Source organism: Patagioenas fasciata, chromosome Z (genome assembly GCF_037038585.1).
Source record: "Patagioenas fasciata isolate bPatFas1 chromosome Z, bPatFas1.hap1, whole genome shotgun sequence".
Lineage (NCBI taxonomy): Eukaryota > Metazoa > Chordata > Aves > Columbiformes > Columbidae > Patagioenas > Patagioenas fasciata.
The window spans coordinates 72911551-72933315 of record NC_092560.1 but is presented as its reverse complement, the minus strand read 5'-3'; the positions used below and the strand labels follow the sequence as shown (position 1 = coordinate 72933315).

The window sequence follows — 21765 nt, the reverse complement described above, 5'->3', positions numbered from 1 at the left end:
TACATGCAGGTCTTTGGTTTAGTCAATAAGAAATGTAAATCAGGTTAAATTATGTTTTCTTTTTCTTACAATAAAAGCAGTAACTTTTTCACATTTTAAAGAAACATTGAGATGTTTTGGCAACATTTGATATTGAATAATATGTCTTTTAAAATTATTTTTGAGTGCACTTTCAAACTTACACTGAATTATGAAAATGAACAAAATGGCAGGTTTACTTTGTGTTTGCAGTAGCATTAAATATTTTCTTTCGGTGAATTCCTCTGCTAGGTTTACATAGGCCATGCACATTTCTGGAGGCTTCCATGCATGTGCACTTAGCCTTACTCAAGTCTCTGTGCATACCCATTTACAGTGTTGGATTATTTATAGATATCAAACGTATTTAAACAGATATTGTTTATAACTTGAGAAATGTGTAGTTGCCTTTGCTCCACTCCACGATGGAGGGAAAAAAGCTATAGATTTAGTTCAGTCAGGAGTGGGGGGAACTGGGTAGAAGGTGATCTGTACTTGTGTTTTATTTCTCAGGCAATACTGGATGTGGTTGTGAATCTTCAGTTCAGCCTGATAGAAAAATTGTGGCAAACTTTCTGGCGCTATTCTCCCTCTGCTCCACCTGATGGCACTACTATTACTGAACCAAGGTCAGTACACGTTTCTCTTTGTTCACTGCTTCTCATGATAATATAAGTGTCAAATAAAAAAAAAAAAAAAAAATTTGGTTTTACTTGCAGGTAGTTTTTTTTCCATTTGCCAGTTTTTCAAATTAAATTAATGTTATCTGGAATTTTTGTATAGCCTGGGTGTATGCCAAAATGCAGTCTTGAAAGGATTGTGTCATCCATTTTATCTTTGCTTGGATGACTACAGTGAAGTGTCTTTTCCCAGTATACAATCCAGTTCTTCTAAGCCAAAAAGGTCATTCATACCTCTGCATAATTTGTGAGAGGTAGCAGAGATATGGAGGCATTTTGTAAATCCATTTCCATGTAACAGAACATGTAAAGAAGTTCTGTTGCATGTAGTTGAGACGTCTATGATATCTTCATAAAACAGTACATTTAACACTCATTGCAGGTTTTTGTATGCTGTAAATGCATTATCACTTATTTACTTGCTGTGTTTTTTCACACTAGCAATCTCAGTGAAATAGAAAGTCGACTTCCAAAAGCAAAGCTGATTACTCTGTGCAAGAATGAGTCTATTCTGAAATGGATGTGTAACTGTGACCATGTGATGTACCAGGCTTTGGTGGAGATTCTCATTCCTGACGTCCTTAGACCTATTCCTAGTAAGTTGAATACCTGAAACATTTTGTAAAGATTTTTGTGCATACATGTGTGGTGGTAGTCCTGCACCGCACAGGGCAGCTTTAAGAATAGGTTTGTAAGTCAGGAAACTGCTGTGTGTAATTTAACTTTAATTTTGTTGTGTAGGTAGTTGTGCTGAGAGTTGATGTATGCTTTGTATCTTAAAAGTAACTGACGATTTTAGCGCAGTTGGAAAATCTGGTTTTCAAGGGACAGTTTCATGTTAAAGGTACTTCTTTCTCTGTGCGTTATGTTTTCGGATAAAGATGTTTTCTTTTTATCCTGGCTCTAGACTGCCTGATAGACTTAAGACATCTAAGTCCTGTGGCCGTGGGCCAATATGCACTAGTGTCAGTCAGTCTTTCCACTAAATTTGGTAGTTTTTAGTTTCAACATTACATATTAATCTTCAATCAGTCTGAAAAAAAAGCGTATCATCCTTGTGATTCCATTTTTGGACAGTTAGTCTTTTGTTCCTTATCAGTGGCTGCTGAAATCAGTTTTAATGACTCTTAGGGCAATAAAAAATAGACTCAGAAATTCTTAGTCCAGGTTATTGTTCCGATCTACTGGTTTTTCTGTCATACATCCTGCATGAAAGACTCAGTAACTGTTTGGCCATTCAACCATTACTCTGGTACAGCTTTCTTTTCAAAGTTAATTTTACTAGAATCCACTGTTGTTCCAGCAGCATGTTTTTTTGTGTATTTTTGGTAGAATATGAGTTTATGTGAAGAAAGTTGAACTCTTTTATAAAGCATTTGTTGACTCACATATGTAGTATTAAATATTATAAAGAAATCATGTCACCAACCCAATATAAATCGTGTAACTCCTCTATACTGTGTCCATTCTGTGAAGAAAACTGTATTCACTTTATAAAGTTGTATTAATATTTTTTAAAAATTTGGGCCTTAAGTAGCTTTTCAGCTAACAAAAGCTGTTCATGCTGTGAACACTTCTTCTGCTATAGTGACTCCAGCAGTATTAAGCACTCCATAACAGCATTTGCAGGTACTGTCTTGCAGAAAAGTTTTATTGACTCTCTGCTTGTCAGTGACATAAAATTAGATTTTAGTAAATTATGCGTGATAACAAAGAAATTTGGAACTGGAAGCCTATAAAACCTGAAGATCATCCATTTACAAAGGCAGTTTCTTTTTTTTTTTTTTTTAAGGAAAGAGCAAGTTCTTGGTAGAGATTAATGTAATTTATCTTTTCACCTATGTAGCAGAATAAAGGAAAAATGTTTTCTCAGATACATGCAATAATTGACAACCATTACTTTTGGAAATTATTTTGCATTAGCTTACATTTGATGTCTTACTTTTCTATCTAATGGCAATGCAAGTAGGTAGGATAATATTTTTAGAGTATTAAAGTCTATCACAAGCAAATCGTAATGATTAAAATAAAAACCAGAAATTAAATTACAAAGTTTAATATGTTGAATTAAAGCTGTTTCTTCCAAAACCACATTATTTTCTGAATAACGAGGTGATACAGGTATGATTTTTCATGAAACCTGCTTTTTCCTTGTTTTTCATTTGCTTATCCTGCAATGCCTAGCAGTCTCTAAAGAAATTTTTTTATAAGATAGGTCTTTAGCTTGTGTTGTCTTCCTGCCTTATTTCATAAGATGCATTGGGCATTGGCAGTACAAGGCTTAAAGAAAATCAGACACAATCACTTAGTATTAATACCTACAGGCATCAGGTCATTTTCATGCTATTTCTTTCTTTCTAGTATTACCTGTAATATTTGAATAATGGATACCTGCTGTGTTTGAAATTCGTGTTTTGGGGATAATTATCCAGCTTCTTGATGCAAACACATCGTCTAGTTCCAGGACCAATAAATCCCAAGAGACTGCTCTCTCTATTTCGTAAACATTCCAGTGGTTTTCTGCTCAGAAGTCCATTCAGTGAGCTACCTTTGGAACACAGCTAATGTATTTTCATAGAATCATAGAACAGTTTGGGTTGGAATGGACATTTAAAGGTTGAGTCCACCTCCCCTGCAGTGAGCAGGGACATCTTCAACTAGATCAGGTTGCTCAGAGCACCGTCCAGCCTGGCCATGTCTTCAGGGATGGGGCATCAACCACCTCTCTGAGCAACATGTTCAGTGTTTCACCACCCTCACTGTAAAAAAATTTCTTCTTCATGTCTGGCCTGAACCTCCCCTCCTTTAATTTAGAACAATTACCCCTTGTCCTGTAGCAACAGGCCCTGCTAAAAAGTCTGTGCCCATCCTGCTTATAGGCCCTTTTTAAGTACTGAGAGGCCACTATAAGGTCTACCCAGGGCCTTCTCCAGGCTGAAGAACCCCAACTGTCTCAGCCTGTCCTCATAGGAGAGCTGTTCCAGTCCTCTGGTTATTTTTTTGTGGCCTCCTCTGGACCTGCTCCAACATGTCTCTGTCTTTTTTATTTTTATCTTTAGGACCAGCTAACTAAATGGCTTTTTTTGAGTCAGCTTTCCTGTAATGATGGTCCATACAAGTTCTCTCTTCACTGTTAAATAATTGAAATACTATTAATGTTTAAACTCCTGATTTTCAATGAAAATACCTCCAACCATTACATGAGACCAAGAGGAAGGCTTAAGGTTGTGCTTCGTGGTTGACTATGACAATAATGGAGCTGGTTCAAATTGACATATTCATCATGTTCTGCTGGAAAACAGTAGTTTATATGGAAGTTTGGATGTTGTAGACAGAAGGGGACTATAAATGCTTCCTTAAAGCATATTTATGCCTTTTTTTCCTGAATAAATGAAAAGATACCACAGTAGCTGCTCAAAATAGGAATACAGATTAATTTGGAGAGTACTGAGGAAAAAATTGTTTTATTTTTAACCTCTATGTTAAACTTGTCATCTGACATGTTTAGCACTCACAGAATTAATGAAGAATTGCTGTGTATAAAACAGAAAAAATCATCTTCCCAAGAAACCTGAAATGCTGTCCATTTGAGTCAGGAGTAAATACCACAATTATCTAATGTCTTTGACAATGGACCAAAAGTATTATGTTTTAGAACTAACTTTCTGCGGCTTCACAAGTGGCAGAATGGATAGTAGCAAACTTGCCTGTGATTTAGGATCATAGGTGGAGAATTTGTGCTAAACAAGTTTCCACACAGTATTACGTGATTTCAGGCAGACAAAAAGTTGAAGTACTGGAAAGAATGTAAAGCCTTGATTTTATGAGATTTGCATGTCAGAGGCTTTTCAGCCGAGAGGCTTTTCAGGTCCTTATCCAAATGAAACTCTCTATCAGTAACTGGCATTGCAACACCATTTAGGGTGTGTTGGGTGCATCTAGTAACACTGAACTAACTCAGGATGTTTACTTTGCAACGTACTCATGATTCTTTGAAAGGGTTTTCTTGTTTCTAGGCAGATGAACTTAAAAGGTGGCTTTGCGGATGCAGGTACTTAAACTTTTGGTAATGGCTGGATGTGTACTTAGCAATGGAGTATGAGAAAAATTCTGTATTTAAAATTATGTCCCCAAAGCTCATTAGAAATGCATGGCTATTCTGTACAATGCTGATGCCTGATTATATACTTCAGTTAATTTCTTCAGAACTTAGAATTCCTTTTATTTGCTTCTCTGCCTATTTAAATGCCTTTCTTAACAAGAATATGCTTGTCCATATTTATTTTTAAAGGAGATCAGCAGTACAGTGATGTAAATAATTTTGTGATACATAGTTGGGTGAAAAAGAGTAATAAGCAAATTAAAGGTGAAAAAGCAATAATATTTTCCTTTAATATCTAAGTTTCATTCATACAATATTTACATTATTCATCCCATTTTGCATTTTCTTGTTCGATAGGTAAGAAAATATGAGTAAATAGTTAATTAGTAAGTGCACATAAACAATTTATAAAGCAGCACATGAGCTAGGTGATTGACAGGATTGAAGAAAAAACCTTGTTCTTTGTCTGGAAACCTCAAGGAAAAAATAACTGTTACCATAGAGTTGTCAGCTAATACACATACTTTGTAAGATCAAATTGTGCTCAGCTAAGCATCCAAATGTGTGGTCAGTTATATAAATCACTGATATGCATTCTATTTCTTATCTCTGCAAATTTGAAGATGTAAAAAAGATGTCATGAAGATACAATTTTTTCTTTCATTCAAATGGTAGAAGAGCATTTCTCAGAGACAGGTTCTATCAGCATTAATTTCTCACTCTACCAAAGTATTCAGCCTTTACTTGGACTGTTTCTTCTCACATGTAGCTAAAATAGTTTGAAAAGAAACTGTCTAGAATTTTCCTCATCACTTTTGTAGTCGCATTCATTCTCTACTAGTCTTAAGAACCCTGTAGTTTTTAATATTTGCCTCTTCTTTGCAGTAATTTCAGTGTATGCTGTTATGACAACGAACAAGTGATAGGTACGGGAAAGTGAGGTTTCTGCTACTCAGGAGATAGAATTTTCTATTTTCCAGACACAGGTTCTTGGGAAAATACTTCCTCTTCTCCAGCTTTTAGAAATTAAACCGTATTTTGAGTAGTGCAGATTGCTGTAAGGGCTTCTTCAGTTTCCCTCAAAATCTCTTGTCAGTCACTCAGCAGTTCCGTGAGTGCTATAGTAAACAAAAAATGCACATAGATTATACAGCCGTTTGAATAATATCACTTTTTGTCAGTGAAACACACTCCTATATCTTGCTTACTGATGATATCCTTAAGGACTGCATGTTGGATTTTGTTCTTTAAAACTGAAGTAAGCAGCACCATGGCTAAGGTTACTTCTTATTTGAGGAAAGTGCAGTACTCCCATGATTGGAATTTTTTCCAGAGATTTGCTTTTGAAAAGAGGTGTTTACCTGAAATGTGAAGCTGAAAGTTTGTGATGGAAATTTCCATCACAACAACGGCTGCAATTACTGATGCCCTTCTGTAGGAGTGCCCAAAAGAACACTGCTGGTCACAGACTTCTTGAAAGATTGTCAGGTGAGGAGGTCAGAACTGTTTATTAAGCCAAAACTTAAATAATTATTGTTCAATCTATATCTGAATGAGGCATTTTGAGCCTGGGCTGGATTTGTCTTTTAGTCAGTAAAAGCAGCAGACCTGAATGTTGAGTACGTAAGTAGTGAGGATGCGAAACGTTTCAAGATAGGTACTTTACTTCTGTTTTTATTCTTTAATGCACAGGTGCCTTGACCCAAGCCATTCGCAATTTTGCAAAAAGCCTTGAAGGTTGGCTTTCAAATGCCATGAACAATATTCCACAGAGGATGATACAAACCAAGGTAGACAAAACTGTTGCAGTATTATTCTTGCAATGGTAAACCAGGTGGGCAATAGCATCTAAAAGCAGTAGCGTTTTAACTTTAATACTAAATTTCATGTCTAACATCAAGCATTGAATATTGGGAGAGGAAAAAACTTAGTTTTTCCAGAAATTATACTGAAAACATGGTTTGTTCTGCTACGTGGACGTATGAGGGCTCATTAATGCAGAATATTAACATGAAGGTAAAGACTCAATCTGTAGAATTAAGCTACAGATAAAGAGTAAAATATTTTAAAATAAATTGATTTCTTCATAGGTTGCCGCTGTAAGTGCCTTTGCCCAGACTCTGCGAAGATACACATCTCTTAATCACCTGGCTCAAGCAGCTCGTGCTGTGCTTCAAAATACTTCTCAAATCAACCAGATGCTCAGTGATCTCAACCGTGTTGATTTTGCCAATGTTCAGGTAAAGCGTAGCTTTAAATAACAGTTTTTTTAAAAAAACAAAACCAAACCAACCTAACAAACAAGAACAGCCACCAAAACTGTTATTTCTTCTTTCCTCAATGATTTTGAACTTTACTGTTGGATGTAAAAAAAAAAGTGAAGCGAGAACATATATGCGGTGATTCAGACAGTTTATACTTTAGGAATGTAAGAGCTCAGAACCATTATCCTTTTCCATTCACTGTCTTAAAGTGCACATATTCTTCCAACTTCTATGCAAATGTAAAGCAATACATTCTTAGGATGGCTACCATGAATGATGTCTTAATAATAGCATGAACTATATCTTATAATTAGATCTCAGATAGTAGCTAGCTTCTGAATGTCTCTAAAAGCTATGAAATGCATGTTGTTTTTATTAGATTATTCAATTATTGGAAACACAAAACCATCACTATACTTTATCTAAGTGCATATGCTTAAATTTACAAGATCTCCTGAGTAATTGATTGTGTTCATACAGATTAGAATTAGTTTCCAGTTAGCTGTAGCATTTAAGTTTATGTTTTCACTAAGCTTGATTTCTCCACATGTTTCTGCTCCTCCAAGGCAAGGTATTTTTTCTTCCTTTTGCCCAGCAACGTGAAATGTTCCAGACTACTGGTAGTTCAATGTTTCTCTCTTCTCATTGTGAATGGGTGTTCCAATGTACCTGTTAATAAGCTTAACACAAGTCAGTTGAGAGTACTTGACTGAAGATACCATATATTAAGTATTGTAGTAGATTAATATGGATACAGAGTCTGTGAATGTTGAGGTGTTAACCTGGCATATGGTAACTATAGTTTAAGCACATAGCTTGCAGTTAGTTAAGTATTCATTTTTGTCTCTTACTCTCTGAATTGACTACTAGTCTTATTGAAACTTGGTAACACTGACTAAACTGCTTATTCTATGCAGAGCGTGGTTCTCCATTTTCATGTAGTTTATATTTTGCTTTAAGTAATGTGTATCTATTACTGCCTATAGTCAGCAGACAAAACAATATTCGTTTACATACAAAGCTTTCTTTTATGATGCAACAGAAATTGTCTTTAAGCTTAAACTTCTTCAGAATAAAAGGAACCTTGCACTTTATTTCTTGCTACTTCTTTTATTACTTTAGCCCCCTGATTAACTCTTCTTTCTCCCTGTGCTGTCTGTAGTCCCAGAAAAGGTGACAAATCCTGAATATTACAGTAGAAAAATGATGAATGAGTAAAGTAGAAGCCTTCTTGAAAGTGAATGTGGAAAACTGCAAGATACTTGTGTCATTTCCATTGTTTGTTACGTGTTATGCTTTTCTCACCCATTTGCTTTCAAAAAAATTATGCTAGACATAAAATTAAAAACTACTTGGTTTGTCTAGTAAGTGGGTTATGTCCATTTCATCATTTGAATTGCTTAATATTTGAGAAAGATTTACATTCTGTGCTTTGGCTTATGTATTGTTAATTCAAGAGCTGCCGTGTGCTCTAACAGGAGCAGGCTTCCTGGGTGTGCCAGTGTGACGACAACATGGTTCAGAGACTAGAAACAGATTTCAAGATGACTCTTCAACAGCAGAGCACGCTGGAGCAGTGGGCTGCCTGGCTTGATAATGTAATGATGCAAGCGTTGAAACCATATGAAGGAAGACCTAGCTTTCCTAAAGCAGCACGGCAATTTCTGTTAAAATGGTCTTTCTACAGGTAGTATTTAATAGACTTCTAAAGCATTCTAACTATTCTATTATCTACTGAATTGTTCACTGTAGTAAAGCTGACAGATGTAACATGAAGCAGTGGCTTGTTAGGTCATGAAAAATGGGGTTTTTTTTTCAGAAAGTTATTGTCATTAACCTTGAACTAAGGGCAACTTGCAAATCACCATGGACTTAAATGATCCTCATTTATTTTTTAATGGCCATGTGCAAATGAGTGTATGTGGAATTTAGTCCTGAGTTAGAAACATAATATAAAATTTTTGAGTTGAATAACTGCAAAAATATTAAGCCACTGTTTTTAACAGTATTTATTAAAACACTGGCTTATCTATTAGATGAGGAAGACAAAACCTGTTTTTAATGTGTAAATGAACATTAAGACAAGCATTCCATGTTAGCTGCTTATTGACACAGTTATCAGAGTAAACCTTGTTCTTTGAAAATGACTGTAGTAACTGCTTGCTGAAGATACCAGTATTTGTCAATACAGTATGTAATTTTAATTGTCAGAGTTTTAAAATTGTGGCAATCAGAACTTTTATACTGTGAAGGTGGACACAACAGAGTCTAATTTAAGCATTAGTTAATTTAAAATCGAATAGTTTTCTTGCCATTTTAGTTGTTTATGTTTTCAACACAGTTTTCTTTCAAGTTAGGTTTTTAATATACGTCAAGTACTGGTAGTTATGCATATATCAAAACAAAGAAAGTTTAAACAGTCTTGTTATTTCTTATGTAATGTGGTGTCCACAATACCTTCAGAGAAAGGAGAGAAGCAAATAATGGCCTTTCCTGGACATTTCTTTCCAAAGACATCATAAATCAGACATTTTGCATAGCATTACTTTTGAGAACATGGGTTTTGAGGTGAAATGTCTACATGGATAAGTGTTAAAGTGACTATGACATATAATACATAAATATATATATATATTTTTCTATTTTTGAATAGCTCAATGGTGATTCGAGATTTAACCTTGCGCAGTGCTGCTAGCTTTGGCTCTTTTCATCTGATCCGCTTGCTTTACGATGAATACATGTTTTACTTAGTAGAACATCGTGTTGCTCAGGCAACAGGAGAGACACCTATTGCAGTTATGGGAGAGGTAAGATAATGTGTAAGAGATGAGTTTGATAGATTTAGTGATGAATTTGAGTATGTGCCTGAAATTTTTTTAAATATTTCTTGGGAACTGCAGGATATTCTGCAACATAACAGTAGATTGGCTTACAAATACATACAACAGTTTCAAACTTGCTTCATTTGTTGCTTGTCAGAGTACTAAAACCACATTGAATTCTAAGAACCAATTATTTTGAAATGAGCTTGCTCCTTTACAAATCTGCATGCAGATTCATGTGCACAATTTGGAAAAGGAGAGTGCTGCTTACACGATTCTGTTTATGAGTATTTGCACAAGTTTTTAATTCCCACACAAATGTTAACACGAGTGAGCTGAATACCCTCACTGACTTGGGAGTAATGGCTTACATGCCAAATTTTGGCTTATACAGTACTGTTCACGTGCATGTAATAAAAATAAATACACAGAGGTTTGCAACACAATCGACTTTAGTACATGTTTTTCAAAGATTATTTGTTTAAAAAACAGAACAAGAGTCTCAATTTGTAAGCAGTTTTTTATACTCATCCATGGCATCTGCAAGACAAAGTTTATCTTTTCCGTCTTCTCTCCAGTAGTTCATCTAACTTTTTAGTGAGATGGTGAGGCATGCATGAATTGTCGTCAAAGAACGAAAGTGCTGGAAAACTGATATGTTTGAAAATATACTAGATAGTTAATGGGACAGGTTTGTTACATTTTTACATTTGAGAGTCACTCTATCATATTCTATGGTACTGAGAAATTGCAAGTCATTTTGCAAGTTGATTTGGCATCAGATATCTTTCTTGCCTCAAGATATATTGATAGGTTCATTAAATACTATAAGTAGATGCTATACTTTCAAGAGAAATTGGAAATGCCTAAGGTTTATTTGTCAAATTATTTTATATCATATGGCATGGCATGTTTCAGAAAAACTAAGTGTCTGCTTAGTGACCTATCAACAGTTTATTTTCTTAATCTCTGCCTTATATCTGCAGTAATGTACAAGTATACAGTTCCTACATTCTTGTCTTTTTAACAGACATTATATATGTTAGACAGAAATGTAGTGTAGGGCCTTCTAAAATTTTATGTAAACTGAAGATGGACATACTATCAGGAAGTAAGTAACCCAAAACTTTTGGAGGTGAGAGGGGCAGAAGTACTAAATACTTACGAAATGCATGTCTTTTTATGTTTCTGTGTATTTAATGATTGTGACTGATATATAGTGAGGAAGTCTAAGACTATGGTCTGACAAGCACCTTAAAACCAGTATAAACTGGTTTTGGAGCTGAGAAAGCATTCTCATTTTCTCCCTCTTCTCCCAGCTTTGGACATAGGTGTTGGCAAAATTCTTATGAAAAAGACTGGTATCATCATTTATGTTTAAAAATTCATTTATCTAAATAAGGTACTGCTTTAATTTGAGATTCACCGATGCCATTTTGCTCTGCCAATTCTTATTTAAGAGAAATTTACAGGATTCAGGGAAGGACTTTTTTTGGTGTAAGTAAATGAGTTAGCAGATAGCACATGCTTTCTTAGCAGTTCCTTTCATCTGCCTTCAGGTAGATTTGCAGCACTGACACATCTTCATTTCTGTTCCAGCACAACTGAAGTTGTCTCTGGGAAATTTTAAAAAGAGCTCTTTGCTAAAATATTTGCAGTTTAGAACATATTCCATCATAATTTATGGCTTTATACAACACAGACATGGCTCACTTCAAGCAACAAAGGCCCAGATGAAGTAATCTTAAAAAAAGTTTATACTTCCTCATTTTATTTTTTTAGGGTTTACTTAGTGATAATTGTCTTAATAAGCACAAAACTAGGATGGAATGGAAAATGAATTGGTGTACTGTGGATGTGGCTGCAGCCAAAGTCATGCACTTGACTGTTAAATCAGTGGAGCACAGATCTGCTCTGTCACAGATAGCCCAAGTTCACATTTGCTTAAGACTGTGTCCAGTTTTTTTATTGTTTATTTTGCAGTTTGGTGATTTAAATGCTGTGTCCCCTGGAAATATAGATAAAGGTAAGCATTTTAATCTCTCCAGTGGATAATTCTGTATAGACCTAATGTGTCTCTTTAAGCAAAATAAGTCCTTAGGTTTTAAAAATACGGTGAAACAGGATTTAGAGCTGCCTCATGCATTAAAGCGCATGTGTATGTTATATGAATACATATTCCAGTTTTTACACAGAGTTTAGTTGTATCTGATAGGATAGAGGAGGGTAACAGCTGTGAGAAGAAAAACAGGAGTATGCTTGAGTACGTTTATCTGTAGTAAATGTTCTGCTGAGTGAAGAAGGATGAATTGCATGCAAGTAGTTGTGAGATAACTTGTCAGTGGAGAGGACAGAAAGAAATTAGTTCCTTATAACCTCTTCATGCCATATTTTGACATACATTCTTATACTGACTAGTTGAGTAATTTGGGGTCAAGTAACCTCAAATCTCTTCACCTCAGTTTCCCTATGTGTAACTAAGAGTTAAAACTTTGCTGTTCATTGTATCTTAGAGAAGAGAAGTATTTTGCAATATGAAGTGAACATTGCTTGAGATGGTTTTTGAGGTTGCAATTTTTTTTCGAGGTACAGTAAGTATGTAGCTCAAGTGATTAAAGCTGAGAGTCTGTTAATTTATTTGAGATAATCATTGACATTTTCCATTAAAGTTTTAAATTTCCAGTTTGTGCATTACCAGATTGCTAGTTTTCCCTGTATTTTTTGTATTTCAACTATTATTTGCAAAATAAAATCACCTGTATTAGATTTGTTTTCCCTTCATGCTAGTTTCATGGTGATTTGTTTGTGCAGATGAGGGCAGTGAAGTTGAAAGTGAAATAGATGAAGAGCTGGATGAAAATGGAGAGCCACAAGCCAAGAGGGAGAAAACTGAGCTAAACCAGGCGTTCCAGGTGGGCTGCATGCAGCCAGTGCTTGAGAGCGGAGTGCAGCAGAACATCCTGAACCCAATTCATAATGAGCACATTGTTGCAACTACTCAGACTATCAGACAGTGCAGTGCTACTGGAAATACATATACTGCAGTCTAATATGAAACCTCCTCCCTTGCCCCTGACACACCCCATTACATTAGCCCTTTTGATTTAATATGAAAAAAAAATAAAGATAATAAGTTTGAAGGTTGACTGTTGTCAAATTTTAGCTGTGCTGAACATTATTTTATTGGATTTGTTAAACGGAATGGGTGTATGTATCTTGCCAGATCTGTTTAAAAAAATGAGAATTTTTTTTTTTTTGTAAACAGAATAATTTCACATTGGCCGCTCAATATGAAGAGTTTTCTTAGTATCAAGTGCAAGTAAGATATTTGCAAAGCTTAATGTTAATGTTTTGTCCTCTTATAATAATTTAATTTTTTTTCACAGTTTAAAAAAATATTTTACTGTTAATTATTAGTTATGGTGATGATTTCATATAAATAGGTTTGTATGTAGGTGCACTTCTGTGAAATATCAAAAGAAGTATTTTCTTTGATTTACACTGGAGGCATACTTGTTTGACAGCAGATGTATCAAATTTGTTATAAAAGGTGCTTTTCATTGGACAACTAGAAGACACTATTTTGATAAAATTGTGAGCATTCAAGGGGATTTTTATAATAATTCTGGAGGGTTGTGAAGATCTAGTTTCTTTCTGTGAGAAAGAAACGAGTTTAACTGACAGAATAGTAAAGGAATGTGGTAATGTGTACATCATAAACATACCTTATTATCTGACCATCATGAAACAATGCAAGCTTCCTATAAAATCAACAATTCCAGGTATTATTTGCATACCAGTTCCTCTGTTTTGAAGACTACTGATTTTATATGTTGGGCCACTGAACAGGTGCTTTAGGCTGTTGAGTGGTACTGTAGTTGTTAGAAACTGAAGCTAAAAAAGAAGTGACTTGATTATTATTATTATTAATTTTACATGTACGTGCTACTTATGCTGAACTGGACATACAGGAAAACATTCCATTTGGATGACTTTCTTCTATTCCAGGTCTTTTCCTACTAGTGGTTCAATCTGCTGCTCTTAGAAAAGATGATTTATAGAATGCAAGGAATGTAGCAACCCTGCATCATTTTCCTTTCAAAAATATTTCCTTGTTGTTAAAGTGGATTTAAATTTTTACAGAAATTAGATAAGGCAGTGTAACTGGCACACCTCACTTGTACTTATTCCCAATTGTGTAGAATTTGAATAGGTGGCTAGATGGACCATTGCCATTTAAGAATGTACATCAGGGATCATTGTACCTCGGCTATTACATGGTGCCTTAAACAGAACTGAAGCTAAGACTTAGTACTTTTTGTTATTCTTAACTCTTAAATTAATTCAACAGGTGTGCCTGTCATTTTCAAATTCCCTAAGAAGTAAGGACAGGTTACATAGCCTTCAAAAGAATAAAAGGATTTTTTTATTATTAAATGATTTTAATATCCCTCTTAGAATGACAATAAACCTATTTTTTCTCATTTCTAGCTGGATTTCACTTTATTACAAATAAAATTTGCTTGGGAATTTGGAAAGCAAAACTAGCTTTAATACCAACTTCAAATGTCAAAATAGATTGACCATAGTCCTAAGCATGGTTATGTATTTTCTAAACCCTTGCCTACTTTTAATTTTAAAAACTAAAAAGAAATAAATGAACAGGTACATAACGCAGTGCATGTTTTCAATTTCTATATTTTGTGAGGTATCAGCCAGATTTGCATTTTGATTATTAAGTAATGACAGTTTATAGAGACCATATTAATTGACATTAAACAACTCAATTTTTTCTTCTTAAACATTTCATTATGCAGACACATGAATTTGCTACACTGAAGTAGTGGAATTAAATAAGATAAAAAGCCAAAAAGTGAAGGAGAGCACAAAAAGATCAACTTTCTAGAAAAGACTGTGTAAGAAAATTAGGGCTTCTTTTATTTTGGTTTATCTAGTGTGTCTGAAAATGACTTTACAGTCATATATACCAAATGGGAGAAAAGCATGTAAAACGAACAGCATATTTATAGCAAACAAGTCTGTTGCTAGAGTTTACATATGCTCAAAATACAGCTGCACATTAACTAAAATGTCCTAACATTATTGGTGTACAAAATTAAATTTTCATTCCTTTGCAGAATTAAGAGGTGAACCCATTCTGCTCATTCTATGTAGGCTTAATTCCTACTGATGTCAGTAGATGGCTTTTGCCCCAGTTAAAAGTGAAAGTGAGGTTTATATTCATTATTTCTAAACTCATAAATGCACTGAATCTCATTATAGGTTTTGTTCTCACATATATTGCTCAATATGTCCTGATTTTTCCTTGGAAATCAGCACATCTGTACCCTTCACCAAAAATGCTAAAACTAAGCTGTGATAAATATTTACTCCCCTTCATTGTGCATTATAAGATGTTTACAAGTAAAATAAAGTGAAATAATTCAACATTTTTTTCATTTTCAGCTTTTTTTAATACTGTAGTACTTGTTTAATTTTTGTGTTGATGGAACTATAATGTTTTCTTATTATTGTCCTTTCTTGGTTTAATGTTGGATTTGCTGTTGCTGAGAACGATTGTAATAGGCAAATCTAGATTGCCAAAAGAGGTGGGACCTGAGTATCTTTCATTATTTAGCTCCTCACTCCACTCAGTTGTTCACTGCTTACAAAGTGCAAAACAAAACTGAACAAAAATCTGAATACAAAAATGGAATGTATTTCATAACTTCTAATAAAATAAGTTATCAAAACAAGTTGAAACTATCACAGGTTCAGAAAACTGAATGGAGTTTGTATTCCTATACTTAAATTCTAAAGATTTTACCAGATTTTTTTAGAACAACTATGTTACTGTAAGCTGTGTTGTATACTTACAGTTTTTGGGGGTCTTCTGTTTTGGTTTTACATTTACTGAAATATTAATCAAACACTTAGATAAAATATTTTGCACACTCTTGCTACTTAATAGTTGGGTTCTAGTAATCATTGAACTACAGAGATACAAATACCTCAGACCATATTCTATAATGTGTAGCATGTGGTTGCATTGCCGCACCAGCTCTGAAGTCTATTTATTGTTAGTGCTCTGGAGAGGTGTAGTGTGTAACCACAGGGTAGACATTAGGAGAGTTGATATGGTTTATGTGTTTCATCTGATCTTGACACAGAATCTGAAACAATGGTTTTAGAGGCATTTTCCCCATTAGCACAAATAGCACAGTGAACAGCGTGGGGAAATGGGTGTTGTTGAACTACCTTTTCAGAACACAGGGCCCAATTTTCGAAAGTTATATGTTTATTAAAATTTTTTTATAGATTTTCATCTTTCTCATGGTAAATCAGTTTTAAAACTTCTATTAATTCTGTGTTTTGCTTTTGTACTATAGCATGCTCTAAGCACCTTGTCTAAGAAAAAAAAAGTTCCATACAAATTTGGAAAATAGGTTTTAAATTATTTTCCTATAAATACATGATTCACAGCATTACTGCCTTTAGTTAAAAAATAAGAAAATAGATAATATTCTGTCGTTCAGGAATGTATAGGTCTGTATACAAGTTTAATTTAAAACGAGGTATTTTTAAACATCTAAACCACTTCTTTTTCTCACCTTTGTTTTTGTTCTTGTATCTTTGTCATTCACACCAGTTGACATCTGCACTGTCTAGAAAAAATTTGTAATAGAGATGCACTACACTCCAATTTAATTCAGAATTTTTGACAAGATAGAAACAACTATTAATAGCCATAAAAGAGCTGATGAAAAATAGATTTATTAGTAATACATACTTAACATACAACAATAATTTTAGAGTTTAAGACATTAATTTGAGAGAGCAGTATGAATTTCTGAAAATTGGGCCCTTGTCTCTCTAACAGGACATCCTCTTTGTATATGGTTTAAAACAAATCAATAATGGAATTCTAGTATCTCTGATAATTCATTTGGTGATTTAAGACAAATAATAAAAACTGGAATAGAAGCATAAACACACAGTGCTTAGTTCTAGTATTAGAAAATTAATTTGATATAATGCCTTGCATTAACCCTTTGAGCATTGTAAGTAACATAATGGGAACAAAGCTTTTTAGATAATTTAATTAGTCCATTGAGGATATACTTTGAAATAGCTGATAGTGTTGTAGATTTTTAAAAAATTATTTCTAAAGTAAATGCTTGCATACTATACGGGAATGGTTTTGTTATAGGAGGCTCAATAGATGTAGGCAAAATATTCACTGCCATTGATGTAGTACTGTCCCATAGAAAATGGTACTTCAGCTTCCTTGTTTTGTTAATTTCATAAATACATGAAGAAAAACAAGCATATGTTTCTACAGATATGAGGTTGTCTACTTTAATATGCCTTTAGAAGATAAAGGTTTAGAAAATATATTCAGACTATTTTGAAAATCTGAGGTAGGTTAGTATAGGAATACTGTGGTACTGTAAAAGAGAATCTTAAGACTTGGAAGAAGGCTTAGTGAAAAAAAAAAAATTTTGCAGAATATTTGGTACGTTTGCATTGAAATTTTTGGCAATGTTTTTGATAAGAACAAAATTGCATTATTATATTGATATTCATTTTAAAACTCCATCACTGCAATAATAACTAGCTAAAAGATGAAAGTATTTTATTCATCTACAGGGGCACAGTTTGGATGGCCCTATTGAATGTCAGAATTTTAAAAGCAACTTAAAAATTGCACAAGCCTTTTGCCATTTTAAAAAGCCCCTTTGTTCTTACAAACACTGCTTACAAGAACAAGGGGACAAGTGTAGTAGCAAGTAGATATTCTTTGAACTGAAAGATAGAAATTCCACCTTACTAAATGAGAGTACAATACATTTTCTACTGATTTCTTGCAATATCAATCAGTCAGCAAACACTAAGTGCAGCTGTACTTACTTAAGTCTAGCTGAGGACAAAAAAAAAAGGGTCTCATTTTAAGTTATTTAATGGAATTACATCAGTAGTATAGTGCAAGTAAGTTGTAAACATTTTCAGTCAGTTAATGCAAATTCATGCATAACTAATTAACATAAATGCAATACTCAAAGGGTTTTAATTTAACAACTTTTTTTATTCATAATTTATTGTAAATGCTTCTGAGTTTGCATGCCTTGATCATTGCTGCTAGTGATTTTATGTGCCAGTAGACCTGAGTTTAATTTACCAGTTTACCTAAGAAATAGTAAAAGCCACTTACAAAGTGACTGCCTAGTGTTTCTTTGAAGTAAAATATGCCTTAGTTTGAAAATGATCATTTTAACTCTTGTTTTATTCTGATTTTTTTTTCCCTTTTCCTGTTGAAAAACTAAATTAGCATTTTGGGATTGGAAGCCCTGAGTAGTTAAATATTTGGTAAGAATTGTTCTTGTAAATTGCTCATTAAGGCTGAAATTCGCTGTAGGGACGAAGGCCCAGAACAAGCCTGTGAACGTCAAATGAGCCTCACTTAAATCTAAATCAGGAGAACGTTCTTTGGTTGTTCTTAAGCACTTTCTTGGTTATTGTGCAAAACATCTTGCAGCAGTTTTCAGTTCTGGATGGATTTTACTCTGAAATAATGAATGTCTTTGTAAGAGGAATTTAGACTTCAGAGAAACAACCTTGTGTGGATTGATACTTACCAGGAACTCAGTTCAATTCTTTTTGACTCACTGATACCAGCAAGAGCTTTTTACACAAAGAATACTTAAATGGTTCCCCAAGTTTCCTTCAGTACAATATTTGAAGTTATTGCCTTGTATTTAAACGTCAAATATCCATCTTAAAGTAACCCAATTAAAAAATTTAAAATATGCTAGGAAAATATCACTTTGTACCAAAGCAAGTTGCCCATCTCCACTCATCTTCACTAAAAATTTGGATTTACAGTTAATAACCAATGAGGCTGTTAAAGAAACTTTGAGTGCCTTTCAAAAACTTGGAAAGTTGTGCCTAAGGTGGTAAACTTTAATTAGGTTAATTCTAGAGCTACCAATCAGTGATTTTGTCATCACTCAGGGCTTTCTTACCTTCTAGGAAACTTCCTTTGTTGCGTTTGTTTTATACTGTATTTTTTTTAGGTGCCATCATTTAAATTTCACTTAGTAAGTGGCAGATTACATTATTCAGTCCCACAGCACAGAAATATCATAACACTAGGACATATTCAAACTTTTATTTTCCAGTTGACTGAATATATTATGTAAATGAGATAAGCAACTTTTTGTAGATTGTATGTGTGAGATAATGTAATGTTCTTTTCCAGTTTTTGGACTACAGTTGAATATACTTTTTAATTATTTAAAGAAGACATCTTTACAGAATAACGTGATGGTTTTTTTGTATAATGTATTTGATTTTGTAAATACGTATTTCCTGATGTGATTTTTGTGAGAAATGCTAAATCTTTTAGTATATCATGTCCTCTCAAAACTGCAGGAGCGAAATAATAGTTTGTGGGCAATTTGTATTGTGTACTGTACAATAACTGGGGAACTTTTATAATTATAAAAATATATATTAACTTTTAGTGTGTTGTTTAAAAAAATGACTGGAACATACTAAAGACAGTAGGATTTTTCTGAATATTTCAGACTTGAACTCAGGCTAGCTTTCTTGTGTTTTTCAAAACAAAATTGTGTCTTGTCTTTTAAAATCAATAAATTTGTTTTCTTGTTACAAACATATCTGAATTGCTTAATTTTTTTTATAGCTAGATATTTTGGAATGTGGTACTATTGATTTTGCAAGAAAAAATATTTCAACTTAGGCCTTTTAAATAATTTTGTATTTAGCATCAACAGAAGTAAGTAAGAAGAGTGTTTCAGACTGCAAAATAAACTAATATTTTGAAGTGTCAGCTCAGTTAAGTAGCTGTGACATTCCCAGTAAATACAGATCATAATATACTTATTAATTTAATCACTAACAATAATCTCCCATTACAGATTTAGGTAGTTAACAGCTATGAGTGAGGGGCATGCAGACTTTGGCCTCCAAGAGTTAGTGGTGTCAGTTCATTACCAGCAGAACCTACTTCTGCAAGTTTTGCTTTAAGTATTCTGCAGTATGATAATGCATTGGATGTTTTGGCATTTTTAGAGGCCTAATCTGATCAGGTCATTGTCACCGTTTACTGCAGGGCAACAATAAACCATGGCAGATGCTCTCTGTTAATCCCCTGCTCACCCAACTAAGGAAAGGGAATAGGAGGAAAAGGGAGGGAGACTTGCAAGTTGGAAAAGTGAAAAATGCTTTACTAATGCTACTAATAAATAGAGAAAATAATACAAAATACAGAAAACCAATCTTGAATTTCCTGGGTAGAGCCGTGTTGCCGCGGCGGAGCTGATGTTGCTCTGGCAACTGCAGGGCAGGCACCCGGAAATCCTGGGCTGGACTCTGGGATGCAGGGTCTGGAACCAGGCCTAGGATCGCAGGGATGATAGGCAGGGTCCTCTTCAGATGCCGACCATGGTTGAAGAGAGCGAGACCCTCATGATCTCCCACTTTCATAGGGTGTGTGATGTGGATGGGTTGGAATACTCGGTCAGTTTTAGTCACCTGTTCTGTTCGCCCCTCTTTGCAAATACGCCCCTCTCACTCATGCAAAATTTATCAATAGCCTTGGCTGCCCTAGCAATAAGTCTAAGCCCGGGTCTCTTCTGCATACCACTGCTACCGTTATCAGCTCTAGAGCTAACAGTGTCTGAAAACATGCAGCCAAATTCAGAAAAGTAGTTACTTAGAAGAACTTAGCTGAAAAAAAATCACTAAAAGAGAAACAGGTCTTGTTTTTAACAAAACCAGGACATTCCACCCTTTATTCCATACCTTTTATGGCATGCTTGGGCCTTATCAATACATTCTAGTTAATTACTATTATATATATATACACACACATATGTACATATGTATACACATATATACACAGATGTAATTCATCATTCTTTTAGTCCATGGATCATCCTTTTGAAAAGCTCATGAAGTACATTTAGTTAATGACTTCAAGCTTCATTTATCACAACAGTCTCCCAGGGCAGGAAAAATGGTACATCTAGTGCATCTCATGCCCACGGTTTGTCTGTTAAAGACTATCAACTTTTGAGAAGTTGTCAGGCGCCACTTACTGAAGCCAGCTCTGATTTCATCACCACTGCGTTGATCTGAAAGACACTTACTGAACACTGTTAGTATGGCATAGAACATCATGTAGCAATTAACATAATGCAGTTCAATATTGAATATTCTCACCTAAAATCAAATCCCCTTGAGGTACACATTGAACTTCTCCATCCTTCTGCATTACCCACCAAATGCTTCCAGCTCCTGGGGCAAAAACAGTCCCACGAATGGGCTTGCTTTTGTCTGAGGCAGGAGTAACCCAGACTGCCTTTCCTAACATATTTTTCACGTGTACTACAGGGACTTTACTTCCTTCTACAACACGTAAAATTTCTGATTGGGCAGACCCGGTTCAATTGGTTGATCCTCTAGTGTTGACCAAGTGGCTTTTGCTAAATGTGAATCCCAGTTTTTAAAGGTTCCTCCACCCACTGCCTTTGGTGTAGTTTTTAACAAACCATTGTACCTTTCAATTTTCCCAGAGGCTTGTGCGTGATATGGAATGTGATATACCCACTCAATACCATGTTCTTTGGCCCAATTGTCTATAAGACTGTTTTTGAAATGAGGCCCATTGTCTGACTCAATTCTTTCTGGCGTGCTGTGTTGCCAAAGGACTTGCTTTTCAAGGCCCAAGATAGTATTCCAGGCTGTAGCATGGGGTATGGCATATGTTTCCAACCATCCGCTGGTTGCTTCCACCATTGTAAGTACATAGCACTTACCTTGGCAGGCTTGTGGAAGTATAATATAATCATATA

At 34.6% G+C, this 21765-nt stretch overlaps 1 protein-coding gene across 4 annotated transcripts in view; it reads left to right on the top strand.

Moving 5' to 3' along the window:
• RFX3 (regulatory factor X3) overlaps positions 1-19564 on the top strand; it is a 118077-nt gene extending 98513 nt beyond the window's left edge. For all 4 annotated transcript variants that reach the window (XM_065860857.2, XM_071802659.1, XM_071802658.1 and 1 more), the window contains 8 exons: positions 532-647; positions 1140-1294; positions 6493-6590; positions 6891-7040; positions 8543-8751; positions 9718-9871; positions 11870-11912; positions 12698-19564. In XM_065860857.2, the coding sequence (XP_065716929.1) occupies positions 532-647; positions 1140-1294; positions 6493-6590; positions 6891-7040; positions 8543-8751; positions 9718-9871; positions 11870-11912; positions 12698-12936 (1164 nt within the window). In that variant the 3' untranslated portion in view covers positions 12937-19564. The remainder of the gene's footprint in view (positions 1-531; positions 648-1139; positions 1295-6492; positions 6591-6890; positions 7041-8542; positions 8752-9717; positions 9872-11869; positions 11913-12697) is intronic.
• Positions 19565-21765: the final 2201 nt, after the last annotated feature.